At 39.8% G+C, this 26,297-nt stretch overlaps 1 protein-coding gene across 1 annotated transcript; it reads right to left on the bottom strand.

Moving 5' to 3' along the window:
• Positions 1-587: 587 nt before the first annotated feature.
• Positions 588-25,111, bottom strand: LOC141765855 (arf-GAP with GTPase, ANK repeat and PH domain-containing protein 1-like). Its single transcript, XM_074632113.1, has 20 exons — positions 23,737-25,111; positions 21,953-23,168; positions 14,505-14,563; positions 14,319-14,406; positions 14,015-14,100; positions 12,934-13,075; positions 12,724-12,858; positions 12,519-12,640; positions 12,142-12,303; positions 10,864-10,947; positions 10,493-10,597; positions 10,247-10,406; positions 9,245-9,373; positions 9,002-9,139; positions 8,737-8,796; positions 8,200-8,351; positions 6,501-6,591; positions 3,988-4,210; positions 2,674-2,977; positions 588-2,277 (listed from the first exon to the last, which is right to left on the bottom strand). Exons 2-20 carry the CDS (start codon positions 23,082-23,084, stop codon positions 1,990-1,992), a joined length of 3,660 nt encoding a protein of 1,219 aa, XP_074488214.1. The 5' UTR covers positions 23,085-23,168; positions 23,737-25,111; the 3' UTR covers positions 588-1,989.
• Between the last annotated feature and the right edge of the window lie 1,186 nt (positions 25,112-26,297).

Here is a 26,297-nt window from a genome sequence, read left to right as displayed (position 1 = left end):
TCTGTTTGGAAACATGGATAGCATTTTAGGTAAAAAGAAATAGAAGGTTTATTGTGTTTTGGGTCAAACTCTTCCTTTACGATGTATACCGACCTTATATTTATTGATATTTCAATATAGTTCCTGAACATCAACATCTATAAATCTCATCAATATATAAACATCCTCATATCATGTCACTTTTGTCTCTATATGTGTTGGCCCACGAAAATCACTTTATCACTGTGAATCCGTGAAACTGAAACCACCTCAGCCGTGGTGTTATGGAATAAAAATGAGTCCATGACATCGACCTAGAAAGAAGTAGGTCAAAGCCAGTAGGCGCCTTTAACGAGAACTGGTTTGATCCAGAAGATCTCACATTCAAATGAAATGAAATTTTGAGTGTTAGTGCTCTGGCTCCACCTGTCCAGAAAACATGAACCCTCTGCCCACCAGCATATACAGTATGTGATGCAACTATACTGCATGATGCCCCCGCCTGCCGAAGCCTCCCTCACCCTCATTAACGACTGCTGTTAATAATAAACAAATAATAAAATAAATCAAATAAGGTCTGAGCCCAGACACAGAAAAACACACACAACTCTGTACAAACCACCACAGCTTGGGCAGTAGCCTTAGTGTATTGATAATGAATGCTCTATGAGTCATTGCATGAGTAAAAAAATACAAATGAGAGAGATGCTTACATCACAGACATGTACACTCAGCGGAGTCTTCAGATTAACACAAAAATACATACAGTACTGCAGGAGGGTTGTTTTTTTATGCCTTTTTTAAACATATTAAATTGGTCAACATTCCTCTATTACATTTTCATCCACTTACAAATATAATCATTCAAAGGCCCAGTTTTATAGATCAGACCCTTTGCAGATCTATTAAACCATACTTTCTAGTAGTCACAGCAGGAATAATATTAGTTAATTAAAAAATAAAAACGCCCCGACAGTCCACCAAAACTGTATCAGAAAACATCTTGAAGTAATGAAATCAAACCATCTCTTTTTGTATACATTCAATCAAAATCAAGGCATTTACACATCGTCTAGTATTACACTCGCCTTGATGATGAGCTGCTGCTGCTGGAGTCGTAATGCACACGTCATGTACCGTGTTCATGTCACACACAGTGGTACAAACAACAAAACATAGAAATCTCAGTCTCGGATGTCAAATCAAGTGGTTGTTAAAGGAAAACCAAGACGCTGTACAGGAAATTTCTGAACAGCTACGAGTAACCCTTTGAGTTTTATACACAGAACCGACTGTACAAATCATACAATAACAAAGCACTTTTAAATTTTTTAGAATTATAATATTTTTTATCAATGCATTTCTATACAGTTATTTTGATTATCTTTAAAGCGGCCTCTCTTTTTTTTTAGCCACTGTAAAGTTTTTTTTTTTTTTACACAACACTGTTTATGCACTTGAACGACCGGCTGTGTTGAACGTACACACAGTATAATATGCACTCTGGATTTAAAAGTGACATTCGTTGTCAATAAAGTTTGGATGAGTTTAGCGTCTAACGTCTGTCTATGAAATCGTAAACTTATTGCAGTTCTTCACTTCTGGGCCCCCAGATGCTCAGATAAGCTTTTTGAGGCCGAAGGCAAATTCCCATTCTTAACTTGAGTGGAGAATTAAGTTGAATATTGACTGCACGGTGAAATATGAATCATACCAGCTGGTACACAGTGCAATACATTCCTATTGAATCCCAATGCAGAGGGCATCTGGATGTAACGTCGTGTTCTCTTATCTTAACGTAGAAATCTCTTTTTCTTTTGGTTAAATCATTCTAGCAGACTGAACGTTATTACCAGTGTGTGTTTTCATCCCTGACACACACACACCCTTTAAAACCTCACGGAGTGCAACATCTGGCAACATCAGTCCTGTGTGAAGGTACAGGACAGTATGAGGGCAAAGCGACACACACACACACACACACACACTTTTTACCACACCACATTTCGATTATGACACCGCTCTCCTAGAGGTGCTGTAGCTCAAGCTGGTGCCGCCGCTCTTGTGCGAGATCTTGAGTGTCGTGGCAACCGTCAGGCTCGGCGTCATGGCAACAGGGAAGCTGGGTGTGGCGGCCGCTGCAAAGCCAACTGTCGTGGCGACAGAGAAGGAGGACGGCGGTTCATTTGGGCAGCCATGCTGGAGCAAGATGTCGACACACTCCTGGCTGCCGGCGTTGCGAGCCAGAACCAGAGCCGTCTGCCCCTGAGCATCCCGGTGCCGAACGTCACAGCCATACTGAAGATAAATAAACAGATTACATTATGTGACATTCAACATTTTAAGGACGTCTTTATCATGTGGAATAAATTGCAACTTCAAACTGACAAGCCTGTCTTAAATTATCCAACAAGCTCAGTAAGCTTTAGTGCCTTTCACACTTATAGATCACCTTGAGTGGTCTGCTGAGTCATCTGTTTTAAAGCTTTTTGTTTTTTGCTGAGAGGAATTACTTAGAGGTTCTTGAAGGGTAACATTTATTATCATGCCAGTTTAGCATAACTCGACATGATATTTCACACTGAGAAGAAATCATTTCACACCTTGTCGATACTGTACTCTTAAGCATGGTGAGATAAATATGACCATCCACACCTTTACTGATTCCTATGACAGAGAAGGAGGGAAACGCACCCAAACAAGAAGCTGCGTCATCACCACATCGGCCTGGTGACAGGCAGCGTGCAGGGCAGAGCCGGGCAGCCGCAGCGCTAGGAGCGACCTGCAGGAGAGCGCCAGGCTGAGAGGGGCATTAATGTCCTCCTTAGTGCAGTGGGCCAAAAGGAGCAGCAGCTTGGGGAGGTTGTGCTCCATCACTGCCAGGAGAAGACGGCCAGACAGTGTGATGTCTGGGCCCTCGCCAGGAGTGGGAGGGGGCAACGGCGCCACAAACAGTTTCTGCTCATATTTGGCCCTGATCCACGACTCCCGTTCCTCTCTGAACAAGCAAAAGAAAGCAAAGACAAATGATGAATATGCAGCGAGATACATATCCAGCTTCTTGTCTTTCTCCTGTTAAAGAGTCATAATTTAACAATTTATTTCTACTGAAACTTAAAATAACACATAAATAATATGGAGGAAGGAACCTGCAAAATAAAAAATAAATAAGTAAATGATTCGATAAATAAATAAATATGCCTTTAAATGAACAAAAAATAATATTAAATATAAATGTAGGCATTAATTAATTGATGAAATGTGAGATAAATTTATATTTCTGTTTTAATTTGCTTCTCTATTTATTTATCTACTCTTCTATATAATTTCCCCTTTTATTTATTTATTTTATTGACTTTTAAATTGAAGTATTAATTTTTGCATTTATTTATTTATTTCTGCATCAACTATAAGCTGCTTATAAGCATATAGTCTATCTATGCACTCTGACTCCATGACACACGTTGAATGGCAGCCAGCTCATTTGCATAATAAGGCATAAAAGCATAAAAGAAATGTAATAGGAAATGTATAAATAAATGTATGAGGAAAAGAATACAGAAATAAATACCTTTAGTGAAATAAATAGGGGTAAATACAAAATACATATAATTTAATTAAAAAAAATGCAAAAATAAATACATACACTTAAAGAATTATTCTAAAAATAAATAAATAAATAAATAAAAGGGGAAATGAAATAGAAGCGTAGATAGATAGGGGAAGTAATCCAAATATAAATAAATAAAGAAGCAAATTAAAACAGAAATATTCATTTATGTCACATTTTATCAATTAATTAATGCCTACATTTATTTTTAATATATATTTTAGTTCATTTGATGACATATTTATTTATTTATCGAGTAATTTATTTATTTATTTAAATTTTGGCGGGTTCCGTCCTCCATAACACGACACATCAAGTATGCGGCTCATGCCTGCAAACTATAAAACATTGAACTACAGGAGTGTTTGTGTCACATCTCATAACATTATGGTCTTTACCGTGTAGCATCTGGTGCTGGTTTACGGCTGCCCAGCGTGCGCGCCTCCCATATACTGTTGACCATGTGGTTGCCAATGGCGCTGAGAACCAGCGTGAGCTCTCGTGGCAGGTCATCAAGATCCAGCGAGCGAACACGCGACAGGTGAGTCCCCAAGTTCCTGTGGATCCCCGAACACTCAATACATATGAGAGCGCCCAGGTTCAGACTGGCCCAGGTTGGATCTTGGAGAAGAAGGATATAAACAACAAATCAGGCTCAACTGAACTACGTGCATAATATGGTTGACTGATTTCTACCATTTGAGTTTGCTGTGTGGCATTTAGATGTGCCAGTTTGGCCAAGTCACGCCATGAAAGTGACTGAAGTTGTGTGAAATCCTGTTTGGAAAGGTTTTAAAGCAGGGCTGTTTAATCTGAGGCCAATGTGCCAAACATTGTTTTCCCCTGAAACGTTAAAGCCCTTTAAGGTGCTCCAACATTAACAGAACCTTTAGCATTTGATCTATTTTTTTTTGGTTTAGTCATATCTAAGACACTGCTTTTAATTATAGGGCTTATTAATGACATTTGCTTACATTTCTAAAAGCTACGGTTCATCATTAGTATATAGTATAGTTTGTGCGTCCCTTCCTAAGTGGTTCATTTATCTTGCAATTAACATTGATGCAATTTTGTAGTAGATATTTTTTTCATACAGAAGTAAAAAAGTTATTTCAAGGCCTGGATGACAACACGGTTCAGACTCAGTGAAGCATTTAGGTAATAAGTTTAATGAGGTCTCATTCTCCAAACTCCACCATAAAACATGGTTTTGCTTTTTTGTTTTTCTTATGTAGCATAAAGGACTATAACTGCGCTTTGTTGTGCAACCCTGTGTGGTACAATGACCTTGAACTTTGCAGTCAGCAAGTTTAAATAATGACACAATATGGAAACAATAATACTGAAAAATAACACTATTTTCCCCCTGCATATGAGAAATATGTTAAAATTCAGAAAACACACACACTCACACACACACAGTCCTGTTTCCATCACTTTAGAAGACATTTCATTGACTTACATTCATTTCCTGGAGAGTTACCCTAACCCTAACCATAACCGCTACTTGCCTAATCCTAACCCTTACCCTAACCATAACTAAAACCTAACCTTACCTTAACCTAACCATACCCTAACCTTAAACCAAGTCTTCCCCCTAAAATATAATAATTTACGTTATGGGGACTTGCAGTTTATCCCTAAAAGGAAAGCACATCTATAAACAGATTTATGTCCCAACAACATGAGTAATACACACCCACACACACAAACAAACACAGATTGTGTCTGAGTGATGGTACATGAACTGTTAATTTGTGATTCTCTCACAGATGCTGTGATTTTCGCATGCAAACTAGATAGTAATTCCATGTTGTTATTTGTCTTTCAGTGATATTTTGTGATTTTACAACATCTGAACTAATAACAAGTACAGTATTTCAAAATACAGTATGTTAATTGCCAATATACACATGTATAGACGAAAGGTAGTCTTCTTTAGACGGACTAAGATGTGGAAAGCTCCTTTTAGATGTTGGTGAATCACCTGTAATGTTCCAAAACCAGACATAGATAAGACCGTGAAAAGCTATTAATGTGTGTAGGGCTGCAACGAACGATTATTTTCATTGTCGATTAATCTGTTGATTATTTTCTCAATTAATTGATTAGTTGTTTGGTCGATAGAATATCAGAAAAAGGTAAAAATTGTAGATCAGTGTTTTCCAAAGTCCAAAATGACCTCCTCAAATTTTGTCCACAACTCAAAGATATTCAGTTTACTGTCATAGAGGAGTAAAGAAACCAGAAAATATTCACATTTAGGAAGCTGGAATCAGAGGAGTTTGACTTTTTTTTCTGAAAAAATATTCAAACGATTAATCTATTATCAAAATATTAAAGATACGGTCGACGATGTTGGAAAGCTAGCATATTTTGAAAGTAGCATCGCCTCAGGAGTCTAAACCCACCCCCTCCCCTCAGGGCTCCTTCCAAGGCAACGCCGCCCACACACACATGCACGACCACTGTCGCATCGTGACTATTTCACAGACACAGAGCGGAGAGAGGACCTCAACTCAACAACGATTCCTCATAACAAATAACCGCGGCAGTGCTACTGCAGGGCTGAGTTTTCTCTTCCATTCTCCAGTAAACATGCGGCGGCGACGCCTTTTGAGTTCAGGCTGGTGCACGCCAAGGGTAGAGTACGAGCAGGGATGAATCTGATTGGTTCTTTCCAAGCGGACCTCGAGGCAGTGATTGGTAGATGTTTTTACAGGATTACAGCAGCTATAGATGCCGGCTCTTTTTCAGAGCTCATAAGTAATGGATCGCTGTCGGGGTGTAAAGACCATTTCAACCAATATAACAAATAGTGTATACTGGATAACATCATCAACCCTGCCTTTAATTTAATAGTTGACAACTATTCGATTTATTGTTGCAGCTCTAAATGTGTGTCACTAACTTGGAGCATCACAGTCGACACAGAAGTTGTTGCCCTTTGCGTTGCGGATCGCCTGCAGAACCACCGCTTCACTCTGGCTGTTCCTGCGAGCCTGTGGAAAACACACAGTAGATGGGTAAAGTGAGATAAAGAGCAGCAAACTAACTCTTTGTGATGTGAGCTCTGATAACTGCTCTTATTACTAATAACCATGATTAGAAGAGAGAACGCAGTGGTAGATGGCTTTAATCATTATTATGATCATTTAAAGCTGTAAAATTATCGGTTTCAGCCTCCTAAGACATACAATTCCCATAACACTTACAAAGAAATGCATCATGGGATTTAAGTAATTATTCAGAATCATAGTGGCAATTATCATTTTTGGAGATGATTGAACTAATTCCACACCCGGACGTACTCCCCACTCAAGAACAGGAACCAGCACAGCCCATTAGTGGACAAGACTGTTAGTTTTAGCCACATCCACTTGTGGAGACGGGGTGGGTTTTGGTAATGGCCAATCACATTAGCTGCCCTCATCCCTTTTAAAAGTAGCAGCAGTAACAGTTTCCTAGGCCAGCTTCTCCTGAGAGAAAACTGTTCTCTTCCAGGAGTCCCAGGGTGCAAATACACAGCACACAGAATGATTATACAGCCCTCCAAATCTACTTCCAAGGGCACATAATGTCACTTTTAAATTTGAGTTTACATTTCATGTCGAATAATAAATGTGTGGAGCAGCTGAGCACTTATATTCTGTGTGTGTGTCTCTGCCAACAAAAGCCTAAAGAAATGTTCTGTAGACTGAGCTGATTTGAGCAGATGGAAATACAGACACTATTTCATGCCAATATGGGCACAAGTATTGCGCTACAGCACCTGATCTGCATAAATACAACCTCGAGTGTACGACTCTGCCCTCTTTGATGCAAGCAGGAACACTTGAGGCCACATAATACTAAAATGCACCTTATGCTGTACCAAAATGGCATTGCAGCTGCATTTGCGCCTCTGCATGAAACATGAAACTATTCATAATATATCAGCCCATTCGCACAGCAGCTTGTGAAATAGTCTGGAAATTTAATGTATTGATTCGTCTACATAGACACGAATTTCACATTTTTTGCGTGATGGTCAGCACGAAATACATTTTTATGTAATCCACGTAATTGTGAACCTGAAAGTATAAAGAGTGGTGAACGCCGTGTAGGGAGGAGGTCAGAAAAACAGGAGTTTCGCTGAGGAGACCTGTGTTTGTATCCTGTGTGAAACCAGAAGTCAAAGTTGATTTATTTGTCCCATAACTTCCGTACTTAAGTTATGGTACTATTATTTTAAGCCAAATCCTAATCTTTCCCTAAAGCTAACTAAGTAGTTCTGTTGTCTAAGCCTAACAAAGTCGATCATTTCCTAAACCTAAATAAGTAGTTTTATTTTGAAAAGACTGGAGCGGAAATTGACACATGCATCACATGTTGCTGGACATTCGTATGAAGACATTGTTGAACGTCATGCTGAGCGCCATGAAAAAAAGAGAAATTTGTGTCTATGTACACGAATAAAGTAGATATAATTTTGTGACTATTTTACAAACTGCCGTGAGCCTGTGTTGCATATATATATATATATGTGTATATATATATATATATATATACAGTATATACGTATATGTCATTTGTCACTTAAATCATCGCTGCCTTTTGTTCATTCTTGCCTTGTTTTTGCTGCTCTCACACAGCTGCAGGCTGGCTAGGATCTGGCTCTCGATGGCTTGGACCCAGGAGTCCCTCTCCTCCACACTCTGGGCTTCAAAGTGCCACGTCTGGCCGGTGCTCGACACGATGAGGAAGTCGAAGTTATCCTCGTCTGACACAAAAAACATTTTTTCCGTCAGTGATTATTTTGCCCATTTGGAAAGCTAAAGCAGTCTTGCAAATGAAGATATTTCATCATTACTTTGTTAACATTTTGAACTAAAAAGAGTTTTAGTTTGCATCCATGTCCGATCACTATTAGGCATAAGTAAGTCTTCTTATGTTAGTGAATTGTTGAGTTGTAACCACATGCTAAAATGTACATACATGTGGACAAAATGTGTAATTTTTCTACAACAAACGCTTGATAGTATACAGTATAATGTCCCTCCCTAATGTGAGAGGAAAGCAGAAGAACAGCAACACAAGCGGACGGACTGACGTGTGCAGAGGGTCGGTCAGAGTCTGAAAGATGCAACGTGACAGATCAACATTACCTGTCTTGCTTACGTTTCTTAAGCTACCAAAGCTTTTAAGTTTCCACATTTTGCGCTTGGCTGCATGAGAGGATAGAAACACAGAAAAGCCAACGAGAGAAAGAGAGGAAATAATAAATGTTATATGTTGAAACTAGATATCAATTATTACTATTATTTTTTAAATAATTAACATTATATCAAAATTATCAGAGTGTGATTGTTGCTTTATTGTTGACTTGCTAAATGCTGAATATAATAAAAATATGGAGGTCATGGAGTTTACCATCTGCTTGGCCAATGGTTGCGTCTCCTTTCTGGTTCATGCTCTTCTTCCTGCGATGCTTCTTCCTGTCCGTCAGCGGGGAGGACGAGCCTACATCTTTGGTGGAAGAGGAGCTGGACACACCCTCGACTGCAGAGTCTGGCAACCAGATCACACAAAAACATACCGAATTACATTCATCTGGTACAAAACACGCATGTTTTTTAAGCTAAATATCTGCACAGACAAAGGTCCATTACTGACCGACACTTTGAGCGTGGTTAGATAGCGTCGAGGGACATCGCTGCACGCCTCTGTTGCTCCTCAGGAACAGTGCACCACCCAGCCCCTCCATTTCCTCCACTTGCAGGAGGCTGCTGGCGCTTACGGGGACTAAAGAGATGATTGCAAGCATGCAATTAATAATAAAGTGATTTACACAAACATCAAATGTAAAACAGAGCTACTGAAATAAAAAGGAAATGCATTACTGATTCTGTCTGAACTCCACAGGAAATAAAAGATACAGAGAACGACTGAAGAAGTCCTGAAGTCTTTCAGACGCCTTTGCAAAACTTGTGAAATCCCTTATGATGCTACTTTGTCCTTTTGCAATGATTTTGCATTCCCTTGCAATTTTTTCCCCCTCTCCTGTACAGAGGCTTGACCCCTCTTCACAAAGAAAGTCTTAAAATCTAAAGAACAGTGGATTTATTGTATTTCTGACTCCTGCTTTTCCCCCAAATCCCATATTTTATGATTTGTTTTTTTTCTAAACCTGCTCATTACTATTCAGGGTCATGCGGTTCTACATTTCACCTTGCTCACATGCACCCAAGCTCCGTAAAGAAAAGGACCAGGGAGGGTGGAGAGCCATGCCAGGTCATTGCCATTTGTATAAGCAAAGTCAGCAGTTTTTTTTGTTATTCTTTTATGCTTATGCACAGATTTAGGAAAAAGGCATTAGGGGTGTCGTGATAATAAATTATCCAGCGCCTCATCAGTCAATCATTTCCGTTTCTTTCCGTTCTTGCTTCGCCTCCCTCCACTAACAGCTACACTCATATTTTGAATGCAATTCATTTGCCAAAAACGAGAAGACAAAATGCATAATAAACAAAGTTAAAGATGAATTTGACTGACAGCATTATTATTTATTTTCTATAGGTATGGCGATAATATTGTTATCGTGAATTCTTTTGGCCACAAGAATTGTGTAGTGAAATTCTGATATCGTGACAGCCGTATATATGTTTATTCTTTGACCTGGGCTGACACCCTCAGGTCCCGGCACGTCTTTGACGCGTCCGTTGAGCCCGACTGGAAGGCCGCAGGCGGGAACAGCACGAGGCGGTCGCTTTCCTGGCACCTTCACCGTCACCCGCAGCAAGTCCATCTCCTTCCCGGGGGCATTCAGCATGTAGTCCTGCAAGCCAAACATCAGCCATAACACATCAACCTCTAGCCGTCAGCAGCGTAATGCCTTAGAGCTGTGTCAACACGCTGACTCACATTGACGCTGGAGTGATAGGACAGTATGCCGTCGTTGGACAGCGTCACATACTTCTTCTTCCACTCTTTGTTGAGCGAGTTGCCGCTGCGCTTCAGTAAGATGCCCTGATGGAGGTGACAAAACTCAAAGAGTGAGAATTTATTGCAAATGTCTTGTGTGTTCATCTCGCACATTTTCGGCAGCATGATGACTGCTGGCTGCCAGAAAAACCCACTATCCTATTGATCAGGCTCATATGGTAGATCACAAGACTTCATCACTGATGAAACTGCTCTCACACATCTGATCTGAAGTGTCTGCTGGTGTGATGTCCTCTGCAGAATGTCGTTAGATACATCATGTTTGTTTCTGCAAGAAGTCTGTGTCCTACCTGTTTGATGGGAATGGAGCGTCCACTGCCCAGATCTCCTTTGCAGTCTGCACTCCTTCTGTTTGAGTCACTGCCTCTCCGACCCTGGACAAAGTACAAGAGGAGCAAGAACTGCGTCAGAGGCACGAATGTGGTAAAGAATATAATTTAGACCTCATTAATTATGGAAGTTTTCCTTATTGCCGTGCATTTTATTATAAAGCCATAAAAATAATTGGGAAATGTGAGTTTCTGCTGACTGCAAAAGCTGTCTTTTAAATGTAAGCTATATTAGTTGAATATCAGCCATTCAGCCTTACATTAAAGCTGCAATAATCAATATTTTTATATCAACAATGGATCAAAAAGGGGTCACTTGTAGTGATGATAGTAATCTTCTAAATACAATATCAGATAATCACACCAAGTTTTAGCAATAGACTCGTCAAAAACTGAGTTACTAATAAAAGAAAAAAATGACTACAAGCTACGGCCACAGACTTTACATTATATTATATTCACCATTCAGCCCCACATTGATCTAAAGTTGGTGTGAATGTTCTTTATATGGTTCCTGATGACCTCAACCAGTTTCATAGTCAAATCCCAAATCAAGTGATGGCCATTTCTAAGTTATAAAATACTTTTCTTATATGTAATTTGACAAATTTGTTTGGAAAAAAGGTTTAGTTTTCAAACTATATAAAGCATTAAAGAGAATGCAACTATCTGCAGGTTGACAAGTAACTTTTTCTTCACCCTCCTCTTCTTCTTAGCTGAAAATAATTGTTGTTGTTGTTTTGACAAATAAAAGCCATTTAATCACGGTACAGCCAAATTAATATCAGAACGTAAAGTAAAAAATATAAAACAAATATGTTGCATATGTTGCAAGGTTGTGGACCAATATCCAAAATTGGCCACTCAATATTTATTTTACATTTACACCTTTAAATATTATGTTGAGGGTTCTATAGGCAAATTGTCCCCTGATAATAAATTATTCTTTTGGGTAAAATATTTATATTCAAAGCTCAATCAAGAACTACTCTGAATATAAGTTTTCTAAAAAAAATACATTACGAAGCCGATTTCTTTTGGAAAAGATAATTGGTACAAGCCACCGAAATGTAGTGAAAAGTGGAAATATTAAATGTGCTCTATCTGTATATTTCAGTTTCTAAATGCATCAGTACTGATATTTATTTATTTATTTATCAAAAAAAAAAGAAAAAAGCAGAAAAGCGACAGAGTATAGAAATGAAAGGATGCAATAACGATCCCTTGACCGGTACGTACAGCAAATCTGGAGGTGCGTCTCCGTGTGGCGCTGCGGACTGACCCAGGCGTGGCACTGTCCTGCTTCTCCCCTCTCACTGTCTTGCCGATCTCTTTATGACTGATCACAGGAGTGGAGGGAAGTGATGAGGAGTAATCACTGCTCTGACCACCGTTACTGGCCTAAAGAGAAGAAAGAGCCGGAGCAGGAGGGGGCGATGAAGTGATAATTGAGCAGAAAAGAGTTGTTACAACAGCGTGCTGACAGCCTTTAAAAATAGCCTGACAGCAAGACTAAACTATGCAATACACTCAGTAAGAGAAGGCACTGGCTAAATGGTACAACTTTGTGCCATTTTTCCAGACAGGGTGGAACAGATGGTCCGTAAAGGTGTTACCTGTCCTGGAAAAACACCCGACACTGGAGTGGAGCCTCCAGAGTGACTGGGAGAGTTGGGAAGAGATTTACAGGAAGCCAGTAAAGCAGCTTGCTTCTTGGCTGCCATGATCTTCTGAGCAGCTATGGAACAAAAAATCATAACCTTCATATTTCTGCTTCTTCTGCAGCAGAATCCTAAACGCTCTGCTGGTCTGCACACATACCATCAGTGAAGACTCTGTTCACATTGAGGCCGTACGTTGCACAGGTTTCATAGTAGGTGCAGCGCCGCACATCAGAGCAGAGCTGTCTGGCCCTGGCATCGTCTATTACTCTGGGGTTGGTGCTGCTGATCTTGTCTAGAAGAAGCACAAATATTTGTTCGCCTCTGCAAACATTTGAATCAAAGTACATGATGTGTGTGAGTGTCTTACCCTGAGTCCCGACTACTATGAAGGGTATCTCAGAAACGGGCCGGTGGAGAGCGAGCTGGTGATAGATTCTGTAAACCTCCTGGAAGCTGGCCTCGTTTTCCAAACTGAAGACCAAGATAACTGCATCCACCCAACATGTAAACTGAACAGAGGGAAGGAGAAGAAGAGGTACAGTCAAAATACACAGGCTAGGCTGACAGTAAGGACTAGATTACATCAATCAGTTGTCCATGTTAAAGGTCTTATTGATAACATCTACAGAGCCTTTAGCAGGGCTGTAGTACTCGAGTCCAGACGCAAGTCCACTTTTTTGAAGTCTTGCAGTTGTCTCGGACTCGTGGCTTGTTGGACTCGGACTTGCCTTGGTCTCGGGTTCGGCTATGAGAACTGGTCAAGTTGCTCCTGGCTGCTGATTTGAGATCAGTTTATGGTTTATGAATGTAACGTTAGAATACAATGGTCCTCAAACCTAAATTCTATGCATTGATTAGTTTGATGTTAGAAGATAGATCAATATTGTTTATAGATAGATTATTTCTGTCAATCCTCATTAAATCATTAATCACTATATTAGCATTGGAAAGACACTATTGCCTATTGTGGTCTTGAACAGGCCTCGATTTGCTCTGGAGTCGGTCTTGATTCTGACTCAACTGTCTTTGGACTTGGACTTGACTTGGACTCGATTAAGCTGGACTTGACTACAGCCCTGGACTTTAGAAAGGTGCTAAATAAAAGAATAGCTTTTCCGAAAAAAATTACTATGATTGGGAATTAATCATTTTAAACATTATAGCGGGTCCAAAATGAATGTTTTGTTTATGTCTGTGGAAGATATCTGACGTTTGGTTCCCACTTCTAACGAGGCTTGTGAGCCAATAGTAAAGCAACGTAAGTATCATGAGGTATCTCTGGGTCGTCAGTGTGGAAAAAACAGATAAAAAACAGAGATTGACGGTCAGTGTCCGGCAACGACCTGTTATGAAGTGAATGCAATAGAACGGGAGAGGGAGAATGCGACATCTAGTGGCTGAATGTTATCAATGTTATCAATAGCACCTTTAACCAAGTTCAAACCCACCTGAGCAACCGGGAGTTCGGTCTCCTCTCTGATTACCAACAGGTGGCTCTGTCCATCAACCAGGACGTCCTTAATGTACTGGCGCCCTGCAAATACACAGCAGAAACAAACAAGGGTTGTTCTAGATCTTTTTCACAGTCTGTAGTTTGACTTGTTATAGCAGGAAATTCACATGTATAATTAATAACATTTATAACACACCCTGGATCACCAAAACTGAATGCAGCCAGTATTAATGTTATTAAGCTCTATTGTCATGGACAAACACACATCAAAGTTGCAGATGAGGACATGTGAAACCAACCCTCAGCGCTCTCCAGCTGCAGGTAACTTCCTGTCAAGTGTCTGTGGACCAGAGCCGACTTCCCGCTGCACAGACCTCCCAAAACACCCTGGAGAACACAAACACACAGATATATATAGAGAGAAAATATTAATTTAGCATTAAATCCCACTTGCCAGTTTGTAAAGGCTGTGATCTGATGCTTACCAGGTGAAGCTCCTGTACAGTTTGGTTCATGGTCCACTCTTGACTGCTGGTGCACGTAGCTGAAGAAAGAAAATGAAAACAAAAAAGAGGGAGGGGATTCATTGATTAAAAAATGTATTGGTAACTTGCTATATAACGAGATACAGGATACTTTTAACAGAGCTAACATCTGGGCTAACTGCTTTGTACTAAGTAACTTACTAAATAAACATCATGCTGTATTGAAGAACACTTGAAACTAGAGATTGAGACCATAAACTCATGTTTACAATGTTTACTGAGGTAATAAATCAAGTGAGAAGTAGGCTCATTTTCTCATAGACTTCTATACAATCAGACTTCTTTTTGCAACCAGAGGAGTCGCCCCCTGCTGGCTATTAGAAAGGTTGCAAGTTTAAGGCACTTCAGCATTGGCTTCACTTCTCAGAACCAGAGGTAGCCCACTTGTGAACAGGAAAAAAATGGATAGCCTCTACATATAGCAAACAAAACACATCAACAACTCCAAAACTTTACATGTTGTATGGTGTTAGCATTCAAACTAGTCACCACATCTATGAGTCACCTGGGTTCTGTTGAGTGAAATGTGTAAAGGAGGCGACTTCACAATGAGGAGCATACCTCTGGTCACTGGTTTAGAAAAGCTAACTAGGCTGCTTCCAGTCTTTGTGCTAAGTTAAGTAAGACCTAAATCTATTTCTGTAAAGGAACAAAAAAGAAGTTGGTACTGGACTCCTTGTCTAACTCTGGCTAAGTTAGAAAAAGAAGCATATTTCCCAAAATGTTGGAGTGTCCCTTTAAAAGACTCACTGCTGACTGCTGGCCACACAGTGAGGAGCATCAGGGTGTCCAAGCTTCCCGCTGGGTGCTGAGAGGCTGCAGCTCCCACACAGTCACAGTGTGAGCACCCAGAAAATTCAATCAAGTTTACAAATGTGCACGTCTAAATGAGCTAGTGAGCATGCCAGATACTGTTTACCCAAACATTGTTAAACACGCCACTTTTTTGCCTTTTATTATGGTTACTCTGCAAAAAGAAACCTCCTAACAAGTCATTTATTCTACTATTCAGCCTTGAAACTGTATTAATATAAAAAAAAAAAAAGAATTCAGCCAGCTGTGGTGAGATAATTCATCTTGTTCCCAGTGCAGTTTCCAACATTTCATGAATTTTATAGAAGTTAGTGTCGACTGAAACGAGACGGAGTATTCCACTTGGTGCTCTGTGGAGTCAAGGGAGGTGACTACTGATTCAGAAAGATGTTTGAAAGGAGCAGGCTTGCATCAGAGAAAAGTCAAATAGGCTAAAATAAAATTGATATGTTAATACAGGAGTTTTTGCTTGAGAGTTTTTTATTATTATTGTCCATTATTGAGTCAGCCGGAGTCTTAATACCAACCCACCTCATCCGGTATTGTTACGGTGTATTGATCAGAACTTCTAAAGTATTCCATAAAAAGAGGAAACTGCACTGAGAAATGTGAAATCATTGCATTTGTGATTTAAAAATAAGTCTCGAGGGCTGAACGCGGGACCAAAAGACTTGTAAAAATGGATGTTTTTATACTGAATGATCAATAGTGTGAATTTGGTTACTTTTATGTGCAACATCATTTTGTATCAGATAAAAATGAAATGGCTCTGATGATGAAATGACGATGGAAGATAACTGCTGTCAAGTGACTCATCTAGTTACAGAGCAGCATTTTTAGGTTGCAGCAGACGTCAGCATCTCCAGAGATAAACAGTCTCATTCCTCTGTCAGCTCTTGACAGTCTTTGAATTGCATCAGAAGTTGACTAAAGCTAACCACTTATTAAATAAGATATAAAACAACTCTATAAATGTGTGTACTGTAAATTAACTCCCTGTGAAAAGCCAAAGCAACCTCATTTCATCGTATTTTCACTCTTACATTATTAAGATCTATTAGCTCAAATGGAGCTGTGTTTGTGTTGCTGGCTTTGGTGTCACTGATAAGGACTAAGTGTTGATATCAAAAACCTACATTATGTTCCAAGTCTCATGATGATAAATCGTTTGTGAGATTATGGCCAAATAAATCTACGTCATCTCTTAACTGTGATCATAATGATCCACCAGCTGTGCATGTTTATTGTGTAGCAGCGGGTTTAGTACATTATCACATTTGGCTCTGATATACTCAAATAAGACTTTGGAAAAAGGTCAAATTAGGAGGTATAGACAGCGAGGTTTGTTGCTTTTGTTCAATTTTTTACTGGAGACATAGTGTGGGAGTTACGGCACCACAGCAACTGTTCAAATGTATTCTCAGTTTTACTACTCAAATTTAACCCTCAGGTCATGGATATATTTCTGTTCCACATTCTACAAGAAATACGAATCACAAGTCTCTCATATTCAGACATAAAGAGAGATCCAGCCAGTACAATATGATGGAATACCTCCACTAGAGATAATATCTCAGTCTTATCTTAATAACAAGGTGGAATAAGACAGATAAAACTGCCGGTGTCAAGAAAATTATCATCGAAACAATTCCTAAAACAAGCTGATTTCTTTCCACTATTGACTACGGTTGTAAGAAAATATTGATACACTTGATTATCGCGATATTATGTTTTGTGATTCTCAAAAACACTGTATTGAATTTTTTAATTAATAGTTTACCTGCAAAGATTTGTAGCAGAAAGTGGCTCAGATTGTACCAAAAGTAATGCTATGATGTTGAATGTTACAGGGACTGTGATAAATGCAAATGCAGATCCAACTATGCTGATTGCATAAATCATAAAGCAAATGAGTAGTCTTCTATTTTTTTTATACATTTCTCCATCCCAGTTTCTCAAGTTTCTCTAAACCAATGGAGAGTAACGTATCTTTCACCCACCTAGTGTGATTTGGAGGTAGAACATGTTTCCATTTAAAAAGAATAAGTCGACTTGCCAACAAGGTGGTAAAGGCGAAGTATAGTTTATTTTAGTCAGATTTTATGCATATGACAGTGTGTTATTTATTTATTATTTTTTCCCTCAAATTAGATTAAAAAAAAAAAAGAAATCACAGGTAACACTTCATTTTTACAGCTCTGCAAATTTCATGGTAATTAGGTGATAATTAGCAAATAACCTATCTGAAATTTCTTTGGAATTACTGCCAAATTACCCCAATATTTACCTCAAAATTGATAAAAAATTACTTTATTATAAACATTATTTAATAATTATATTCCGCTATTTCCCAATAGCTGGTAATTTATTTGAAACATTTCCAGGAAAAGAATACAAAGTTAATTGATATGCTTTATTTCCATGTCTGCTGGTAAATAGATAATAATTAGCAAATAACTTCTTTGAAATTTCTTTAAAAAACTCCCTGAATCATTACATTAACTACCAGGTTACATTTGTGTAGACAATAAGTCACACAATGGTGAGATTTGTGTCTGATCAGAAGTGTCTTCTATTCGTTTTGGTTTTCTACCTCCTATGAAGAGCAGCTGCTTCTCAAGCCTAAAGGCCCTATTTTAACGATTATATGCTATTTTAGCATATAATTATGAAATAATGTTTATAATAAAGTAATGTAATTTAAAAAAAGTCAAATTTGAGGTAAATATTGTGGTAATTCGGCAGTAATTCCCCAAAAATTCAAATAGGTCACTTGCTAATCATCACCTAATTACCATGAAATTTGCTGATCTGTAAAATGAAGCGTTACCAAATCACTATATATCGCCTCGTTTACAGTATCACAATATGATGTATCATGATTCGTATTGTATTGCCAGATTCATGCCAATACACAGCCCTAATATTGACAAATATGAGATACATTTCAAATGGTTTAAGTTCATTAAATAATTTGCTAAGGATAACCTTGTAGGGAGGGTCCACTAAACATTCTGGTTTGAGTGCCTCGGCTCTCTTATCTCTGTGAATGGACATTCAATAAAACACACACACACACACACACACACACACACACACACACACACACACACACACAGAGCCATGAAGGACACCATACCCATCTGCAGATATGTGACTGAACAGAGAGAAAGACAAATGACCGCCAGTGTGGACGCATGTACCCAAACACACATCAGTAAACACACTCTGAATGTGAAAGTGCACACACACACACACACACACACACACACACACACACACACACACACATAAAAGCTGTTGGGTCACGATGAGCTCGGGCGGAGCCACGTCGTCGGCCAACACTCGGGAGACACGGATCAGATTCTAACTTTACACCCCCGCGACTCTCCCTCATCCCCATCTTTGGGCAACCCCCCACCCACCCCCCAACCTCCATCAACAGCGTCACGCCACAGACCAAACAGCATCTCTCACGGCTTGCTGTTGCCATGGCAACTCCATTTTCCAGAAGCCTCCAGCACGGGTCTCTATACAATAAATGGTCTCTCATGGATACAGCGACGTGTGAGAGAGGCATAGAGACACGATGTCCCCCCCTGAGCACACATATGATGTGTTGCCTTCACAATGATGACCAATCATTTATAAATACATCTTTGATCAATTATGTGTTTCTGTCATCAGACTACTGACACAACATGCTGAAATCACAGGTTCAACACGACACAATGTTGACTCTGCCGCTCACAAACACTTAAACACGACGTCGTCGGCGAATGAATGGGCTCCATTTGAGGGCTGATTAACTCCACGCACAAAGCAGGAAGTAGAAGGTTCCCGCTCTCCTCGCTCCCCTGATGAACACAGCTCTGTGTATCCCCAACCTTAATTATTCATGTCCCACTTACTCCTGACAAATTATTCAGAGCTTACCCCGATACCACACTCTCTGTCAAAGATGATTTTCTTTAGAATATACCAATAAAGATTAAAGATTGATAAAGTTGCATCATTTCCTTTATTTCAGAGACGTCTGAATATTTCATGAAGTGTTTTTGTAGTTTTGTGACAAGACTGAACTCATTTCCATTTGTTTGAGTGTCAGGGTTTGGGGAATTCCTCAAAACAGAGATCCGAAACATTGAGGACATTAGTGAGAGTACAGAAGGCTTTTTAACTTCTGTGGTTACAACGTTTTAACCCTTTTCATTATAGATCTTTTCATTGCCATTCAGTTGCCAGGGCAACAGCTTTGGTTTAAGTTTACTTCCTGTTACTGCATTAACATACATTGCAACAGCAAATACAAAAGGGCCCATTTACAATGTTTGTGTTTTCAAGTTTGAAAAGGTCTTTATAGAAATGTACAATGAAGCTGATAAAGAACAACCTGTTCTATTTATTTTTGGTAACACTTCGTTTTACAGGTCCGCACATTTCATGGTAATTAGGTGATAATTAGTAAGTAACCTATTTGAAATTTCTTTGGAATTACTGCCAAATTACCCCAATATTTACCTCAAAATTTAACAAAAATTACTTTATTATAAAAATTATTTAATAATTATATTCCGCTATTTCCCAATAGCTGGTAATTTATTTAATAAATATCCCGGAAAAGAATACAAAGTTAATTGATATGCTTTATTTCCATGTCTGCTGATAAATAGATAATAATTAGCAAATAACTTATTTGAAATTTCTTTAAAAACTCCCTGAATCATTACATTAGCTACCAGGTTATATTTGTGTAGACAGTAAGTCACACAATGGTGAGATTTGTGCCTGATCAGAAGTGTCTTCTATTAGTTTTGGTTTTCCACCAACGATGAAGAGCAGCCGCTTCTCAAGCCTAAGGGCTCTATTTTAACGATTATATGCTATTTTAGCATATAATTATTAAATAATGTTTATAATAAAGTAATTTTCGATACATTTTGAGGTAAATATTGAGGTCATTTGGCAGTAATTCCAAAGAAATTTCAAATAGGTTACTTGCTAATTGTCACCTAATTACCATGAAATCTGCGACTTTGTCTGCAACGTTAATAAAGTTAATATAAATAATAAAAGGCTGCAACGATTATTTTCGTTATCAGCTGATCTGGCCATTCGAGTAATCGATTGTTTGGTCTATGAAATGTCCGACAACAGTGAAAAGTGCTCATGACAATTTCCTAAAATCTAATGTGACGTTTTCAAGTAACTTCATAAAAAGTTTAATAAAAACCCCACATACTGAGAACTAACACATAAGAGAAGGAAAAGCAATAAATTGTCACATTTGAGAGGAGAGAAACATGAATTTTTGTCAATTAATTTTCAGCCAATAAACAAATAATCAGCATAAAAATGTGATAGGGTAGCACATCCCAGATTTCAAAATCAAGGTGGACAAATACTAACATTTCACTTGTTTAATGTCTATCGTAATTAAATAAGTGAAATGTTAGTATTTTGTCCCCCTTGATTTTGAAATCTGGGACGTGCTACCCTATCACATTTTTTTATGTTTATTGGACTTTGGATCTAGCACTCCACCGTGAATCCCATTGTTGAAGCTCAACCTCTTTTACCAAAACATAAACAAATAATCAGCTAATTGTTGCAACGCTAGATCAATAATGAATCCGAGTTATGGCTTAACCATTTGTGCCATAATGGAGTGAAATCTGAATATTAACAGGATAAATTCCTCATATCTGTTCTTTTAACAACTGTTAACCTTTAATACCTGACTGATATCAGAGGACATTTGCTGTTATTCCCTTCATGGAGGATCCTCTATGGGCCTGTGTTATGTTTCAAAGGAGCACCTCATTATTACATTGTAAGATGTCGTTATTGCAACTTATTGTGTGGCCCTGAGAATTACTTTAAGATACACTGAGAGCTCAGAGCAGCGATGAAACCGCAGAACTGTTTCACCAAATCCTTCAAAGACATGAAAGGTTACCTAGAAACTGATCTCAGACGGGATTTCAGTCACATCGGTTAGTTTAAATCTGCTTCTAATCGCAAATAACCACAGATCGCTCTGAATTTATTTTGGTGCTACAGCCAATTCAAAACCACTTTGCATGACAGTAAGCATGATAAATGTGTGCTCACCTGATAATTGAATATCACAACTGTGTGTAATTTACAGCAACTATGGTGAAATAAATGTTTAAGTAAATGAATGAATTAGAAGAGCATTATAGCATTACTGGGACTGAGTGGGGGCATATTTTATGTTTGGTTCACACAACTCCAGAGAGGGCAATGTAAACGATAATAAATGTGAGCCTGTGTTAAATAAAATGGTCTTCGTAGTCGCTTTTTTTCAGCCCACGTGAGCACCGATGGGAGAAATGAAACAACAGATGTGACGGTGTGTTTTTTTGTCACCTGTTGGTTCATGTGACCAACTGCCATCTTTGTTATGATTTCCCACTTTATTTTGTGAGTGCAGCACTGTGGGGCTCGTAATCAGTAAGAAGACATGTGTGACATGTGAACAGAAATGTTGTGTAAGTGTAAATGTTACATAAAGAGCCCGTCGGTGCAGTAGATGCGTGAGGTGGCCTTACCTTCCTCCTCACTCGAGCCCCGTTCCACAGCCGGGTAGAGGGGAGGTGCAGTGCTGACGCTGGCTGACACCGTTGTACTTTTGGTGAAAATGCCACTAATGAACTTGAGCATCTTTCTGTCACGGGGAGGAGCGCGCTGGATTGTTCCTGCCTGACCATCCTTCCCCTTCTTCAGGTCCTCGGGGAGGGAATGTAGGTCGCTGTTGTCCAGGGTACGACTTGTTCCTTTTCTTTGAGGCCTGGACGAGTCGGTGACAGGAGGTGCAGGCAAGGAAACGGAGACCGTCTTAAACCTCTCCCCCTGAGGGCTGTCCCTGCTCATTACGCCTGAAAATCCTCCGCTGACGGGAGCTCCGGGGCGGATGAGCGTGCCCCTGCCGTCGCTGTCAGCCCAGGACGCCCTGTAAGGCCCCAGAGTCGTCCCTGCCATTAAGGGGGACTGGTCCCCGAAACGGTTGTCCCTTCGATCCAAAGTCCTGGCAGAGTGATACAGGCTTGCGTTTGCCTCTCTGAGTTCTCTCCAGCATGCAGAGTTGCCTCCCGCGTGTGACCTCATCAGGACTTCAGGACGCTGGCTGACCTGCGGCGGGATGGAAAACGGGAGGCTGCAACGTGAGCGGCTGTTCAGGTCTGCTCCATTTTCACCCTTTAGGTACAGCATGGGAGGCTCTCTGTAGAGCTCCGTCTTGGGGCGCATGGCGTCCGAGCGAGGCCCCTCTCTGCGGACGGCTCCCTCAGAGGTAGTCCCTCCGTACACTTTGACCATTTGCCGCACAGGTGGATGCACAAAAGAAGTGTCTTTGCTTTTACCAACTGACACAATGTCCTTTTGAGTTTCCCTCCTCTCAGGCTTCCCCCAGCTCTCAATGGGGCTGCCATACTTGGCAATCTGCACCTGTTCCACTTCCTCTCTCACCTGTGTGTTTTCTTTTTCCCCCACTTGTACAGGTCCTTCCTCCTTTTCAGGGGCATTGCTCACCACCTCCTCCTCCTCCTTCTTAGGGCTCCCTTCCCCCTCTGGAAGAGCCTCCCTCTGGTTCCCTGCTACATCCTCTGGCACAGCCTCAACCTTCACCAGAGTGAGGGAAATGAGGTAGGTGGTGCGTCTCTGTGGGTTGCCTGCCTTGCTCATCGGGACAGCAGACTTCAGCACAGTGGCACCTGCTCTCTGACCTAGCCAGACCTCCACACCTCAGTCATGGCAACCGGGACAAGACTGGAGCAGAGGAGAAAAGAGAAAATCTTAAAATTCAAGATCAAACGCAGATCAAACCTTGTGTAGCTGATTATGTCTGATATCAGGCCTCTGCACTTGACAGGAATCCAAGTTTCCTTTTAAAATCCTTCAATAAAGACATGAAGAGTCAGTGAAAAAAAAGAGGGAATGCTTCGAATTGCAAATTTCATGAATATATTTAAAATGCTGACCCAGTGGTGAAACAAGTCTAGACTGTTTTTTAATGCCTCTATTAATCCTCTTCAATGCACACCGATACTACTAGTTTCTACCACTGATTCATTCATAATCCTCACCTCTCTTTGCTGTGCTTTGCTTCTTATAACTCATTTATTCTGTGCAAATCTGACATGTAGACACACGGATAGCTGTGAGGAGACGTTTCTTTTCACTGTGTTGATGTCTCAGCCTCAGATTTCAGCCTGGAATTATGCAACAGCCAATACATTCGGTTGATCCATTTCTTGACTAGAGGGACTAACATTAATACTGGCTGAATAATGCCCCCTTACTACAGTATGTGTCTTGGCTTTTGCTCGTATCATACCTTCATTTTTTTCTGAGGAATATCCATGGCACAGTTCCTTGTACATTTGATTTGATGAAGAATTTATCTCGCCATCAGATTACCATTCATATCGAACGTCACAAAAAAAAAAGAAGAGCCCCAGCTAATGAGTCCAAGAAAGAAAAAAACAGGGTGCAAAAACATCAAAATGGAAATCATTCACTTGTCACGAAGCGTCTGGCAGCTGGAGCCTCCATTCGACAATGTCATGCATAAAATTATGTATGCACGGTGTGAGGGTCACTGGGAGATGCTGAAAAACATCTGTTGTTATCTCTCCAGATTTTTTTTTTTAAAGAGATGAAGAAGCCAGATTTACGCATCCCAAGCGATGCTTCCTTGTGCCTGTATCCCTCCTCTGGAGAGCAGCTCCTCTCGGTCACCGCATCCTCTCCTCCGAGTGCCTCATCCAATTAGCAAGTCAATAAAATGTGTCTGTGAGGCAGAGGAAGCCCACCAGCTCACCACAGCCCCTCCTCCCTTTTTTTCCTCCTCTTCTCGCTGCCACAGAGCCTCGCAGCCCCCCCCCGCTAGCCCTCCGTTAGCCTGCCGCACAACCAGCTCCACACTGGATCCAGCTCCGGCAAACAGGCTGGGGATGAGAGGCTTGCAGTGAGGTGATGCTGGTGCTGGTGGTGGTGGTCCTTGCCAACGTGGATCAGATTTTTATCTGTACGGAAGCAACAAAAGAGAGACAGGAGGGAGAGAGAAAAAACCCTCAACTCTGCTCCTGCCAGTGCATCTGCTCTGTCTCTCCCTCTCTCCTTTCCCAAAGCAATTTATGGGCAGCTCCTGCTCCTCTCTCTCCCTGCCTCGCTGTCTGTCCCCTCTGAGGGAGGAAGTGAGGATGCACAGGAGGAATCTGGATGTCTATGGATCATTGCAACAGGGAATAAAATGGAAAAAGATGTTAAGAGGGTTAAAATGTTTAGGAAGCAGAACTGATTTTGCATGTAATTTAAAATTACAAGAAGAGGAAACTGGAGATAGTAATTTGGGTTTGCAGGTGATGAGGCAGGACAGTAAAGAATGAAGAAGAGAGGGAGGGAATAATTAGTTTTTGGAGATAAAACATGCATAAAATATCTCTTCTTCACTAAACAATCTCTCTCCTCAGGGGGCAACCACTTCTCTTCCCTCTCTGCTCGTCTCCTCATCATTAACCCGTCTAGAAAATGAATCAAAAGTCAAGTTGATGAGCATTTTTTTTCACTTTTACAATTAAACTGGAGTTCCATGATCCTTTACAAATTAATTTGATATTTGGATCAACGACTTTAAAACAAGTTTAAACCGCAAACCTTATAGGGAGGAAACTCAAAGTAAAAACAGAAGTTGTGTTAAATATCTTCTTTGGAATAAAGACTATATGTGCACATGAATATTTTACATGACATATTTAGGTCAGAAACATGCAACAAATAACTGTGAATTACTGTGAATGTTTGCCAATATAACTGGGTAATACATGTCTGCAGTTTGACCTGATATTATTTTATAATAACGGGGAATATTGCAGTTCTTGTAGTTAATTCATCAGATTGATCTTTGTTTTTTGTTTTTTTACCACAGTGACAAATTCATAATTTAAAAGGGAACTTGGATCATGGGAAGTACGACTCAATATGTTCTGTGGCTATTTAGGGAGGTTTTTGTAAAGCAGCAGTGTGTAGGATCTGGTGACATCTAGCGGTGAGGTTGCAGATTGCAACCAACTGGAGAAGTAGGAGAACTACGGTGGCCGACGCGAAAACATGAAAGCGCGAATGGCCCGATCTAGAGCCACTGTTTGGTTTGTCCATTCTGTGCTACTGTAGAAACATGGCGGCCGGCTCCGTGAAGAAAACCCGCTCCCTATGTAGATATAAACGGCTCATTGTAAGGTATCGAAAACACAAGTCTTATCTTCAAGTGATTAAATACTAAAGAAAACATACTTACTAATATTATATTCCATTTCTGCCAATAGATCCCCCTAAACGTTACACACTGGGTCTTTAAGTTTGAGAAAATAACCTGTAATGATGTAATCAGGGCTTGAACTTGGAACTACACATTTACTTAATTAACTATGTATGAGCTATCGAGTTGTATTATGGGAAGTGTAGTATCCACCGTTTTTGGAGCTCGACCTACAATATATTTGGGACTAAAATTCGGGATCTCTCAGCTTCTGCTGCGTCAATTTTGAAGAGTCTTTTTGGAAGTGCAATGCTAAATTGTTTGGTCACCCCTATTTGAAACACAAAAACAATTCACCCGAGAAAAAAGAACAAAAGACAACACCTCTCACTCATTTAGACAGCCACAATCGTCGTTAACTGATTATTTGGTCAATATTAGAGGACAAAAACAGTATGGCTAACTTGTATATTTGTTAGTATTTAATATAGGTCATTGTATTTTTCACAAAATATTTCAGTTTTTATAGAATCATATTTATTCATTTTATATGGACTGCCATCTGTATAATAATAATAATAATAATAATAATAATAATAATAATAATAATAATAATAATAATAATAATACACAAGTGA

This window comes from Sebastes fasciatus, chromosome 1 (genome assembly GCF_043250625.1).
Source record: "Sebastes fasciatus isolate fSebFas1 chromosome 1, fSebFas1.pri, whole genome shotgun sequence".
Classification (NCBI taxonomy): domain Eukaryota; kingdom Metazoa; phylum Chordata; class Actinopteri; order Perciformes; family Sebastidae; genus Sebastes; species Sebastes fasciatus.
This window is presented reverse-complemented; position numbering and strand designations above follow the sequence as displayed.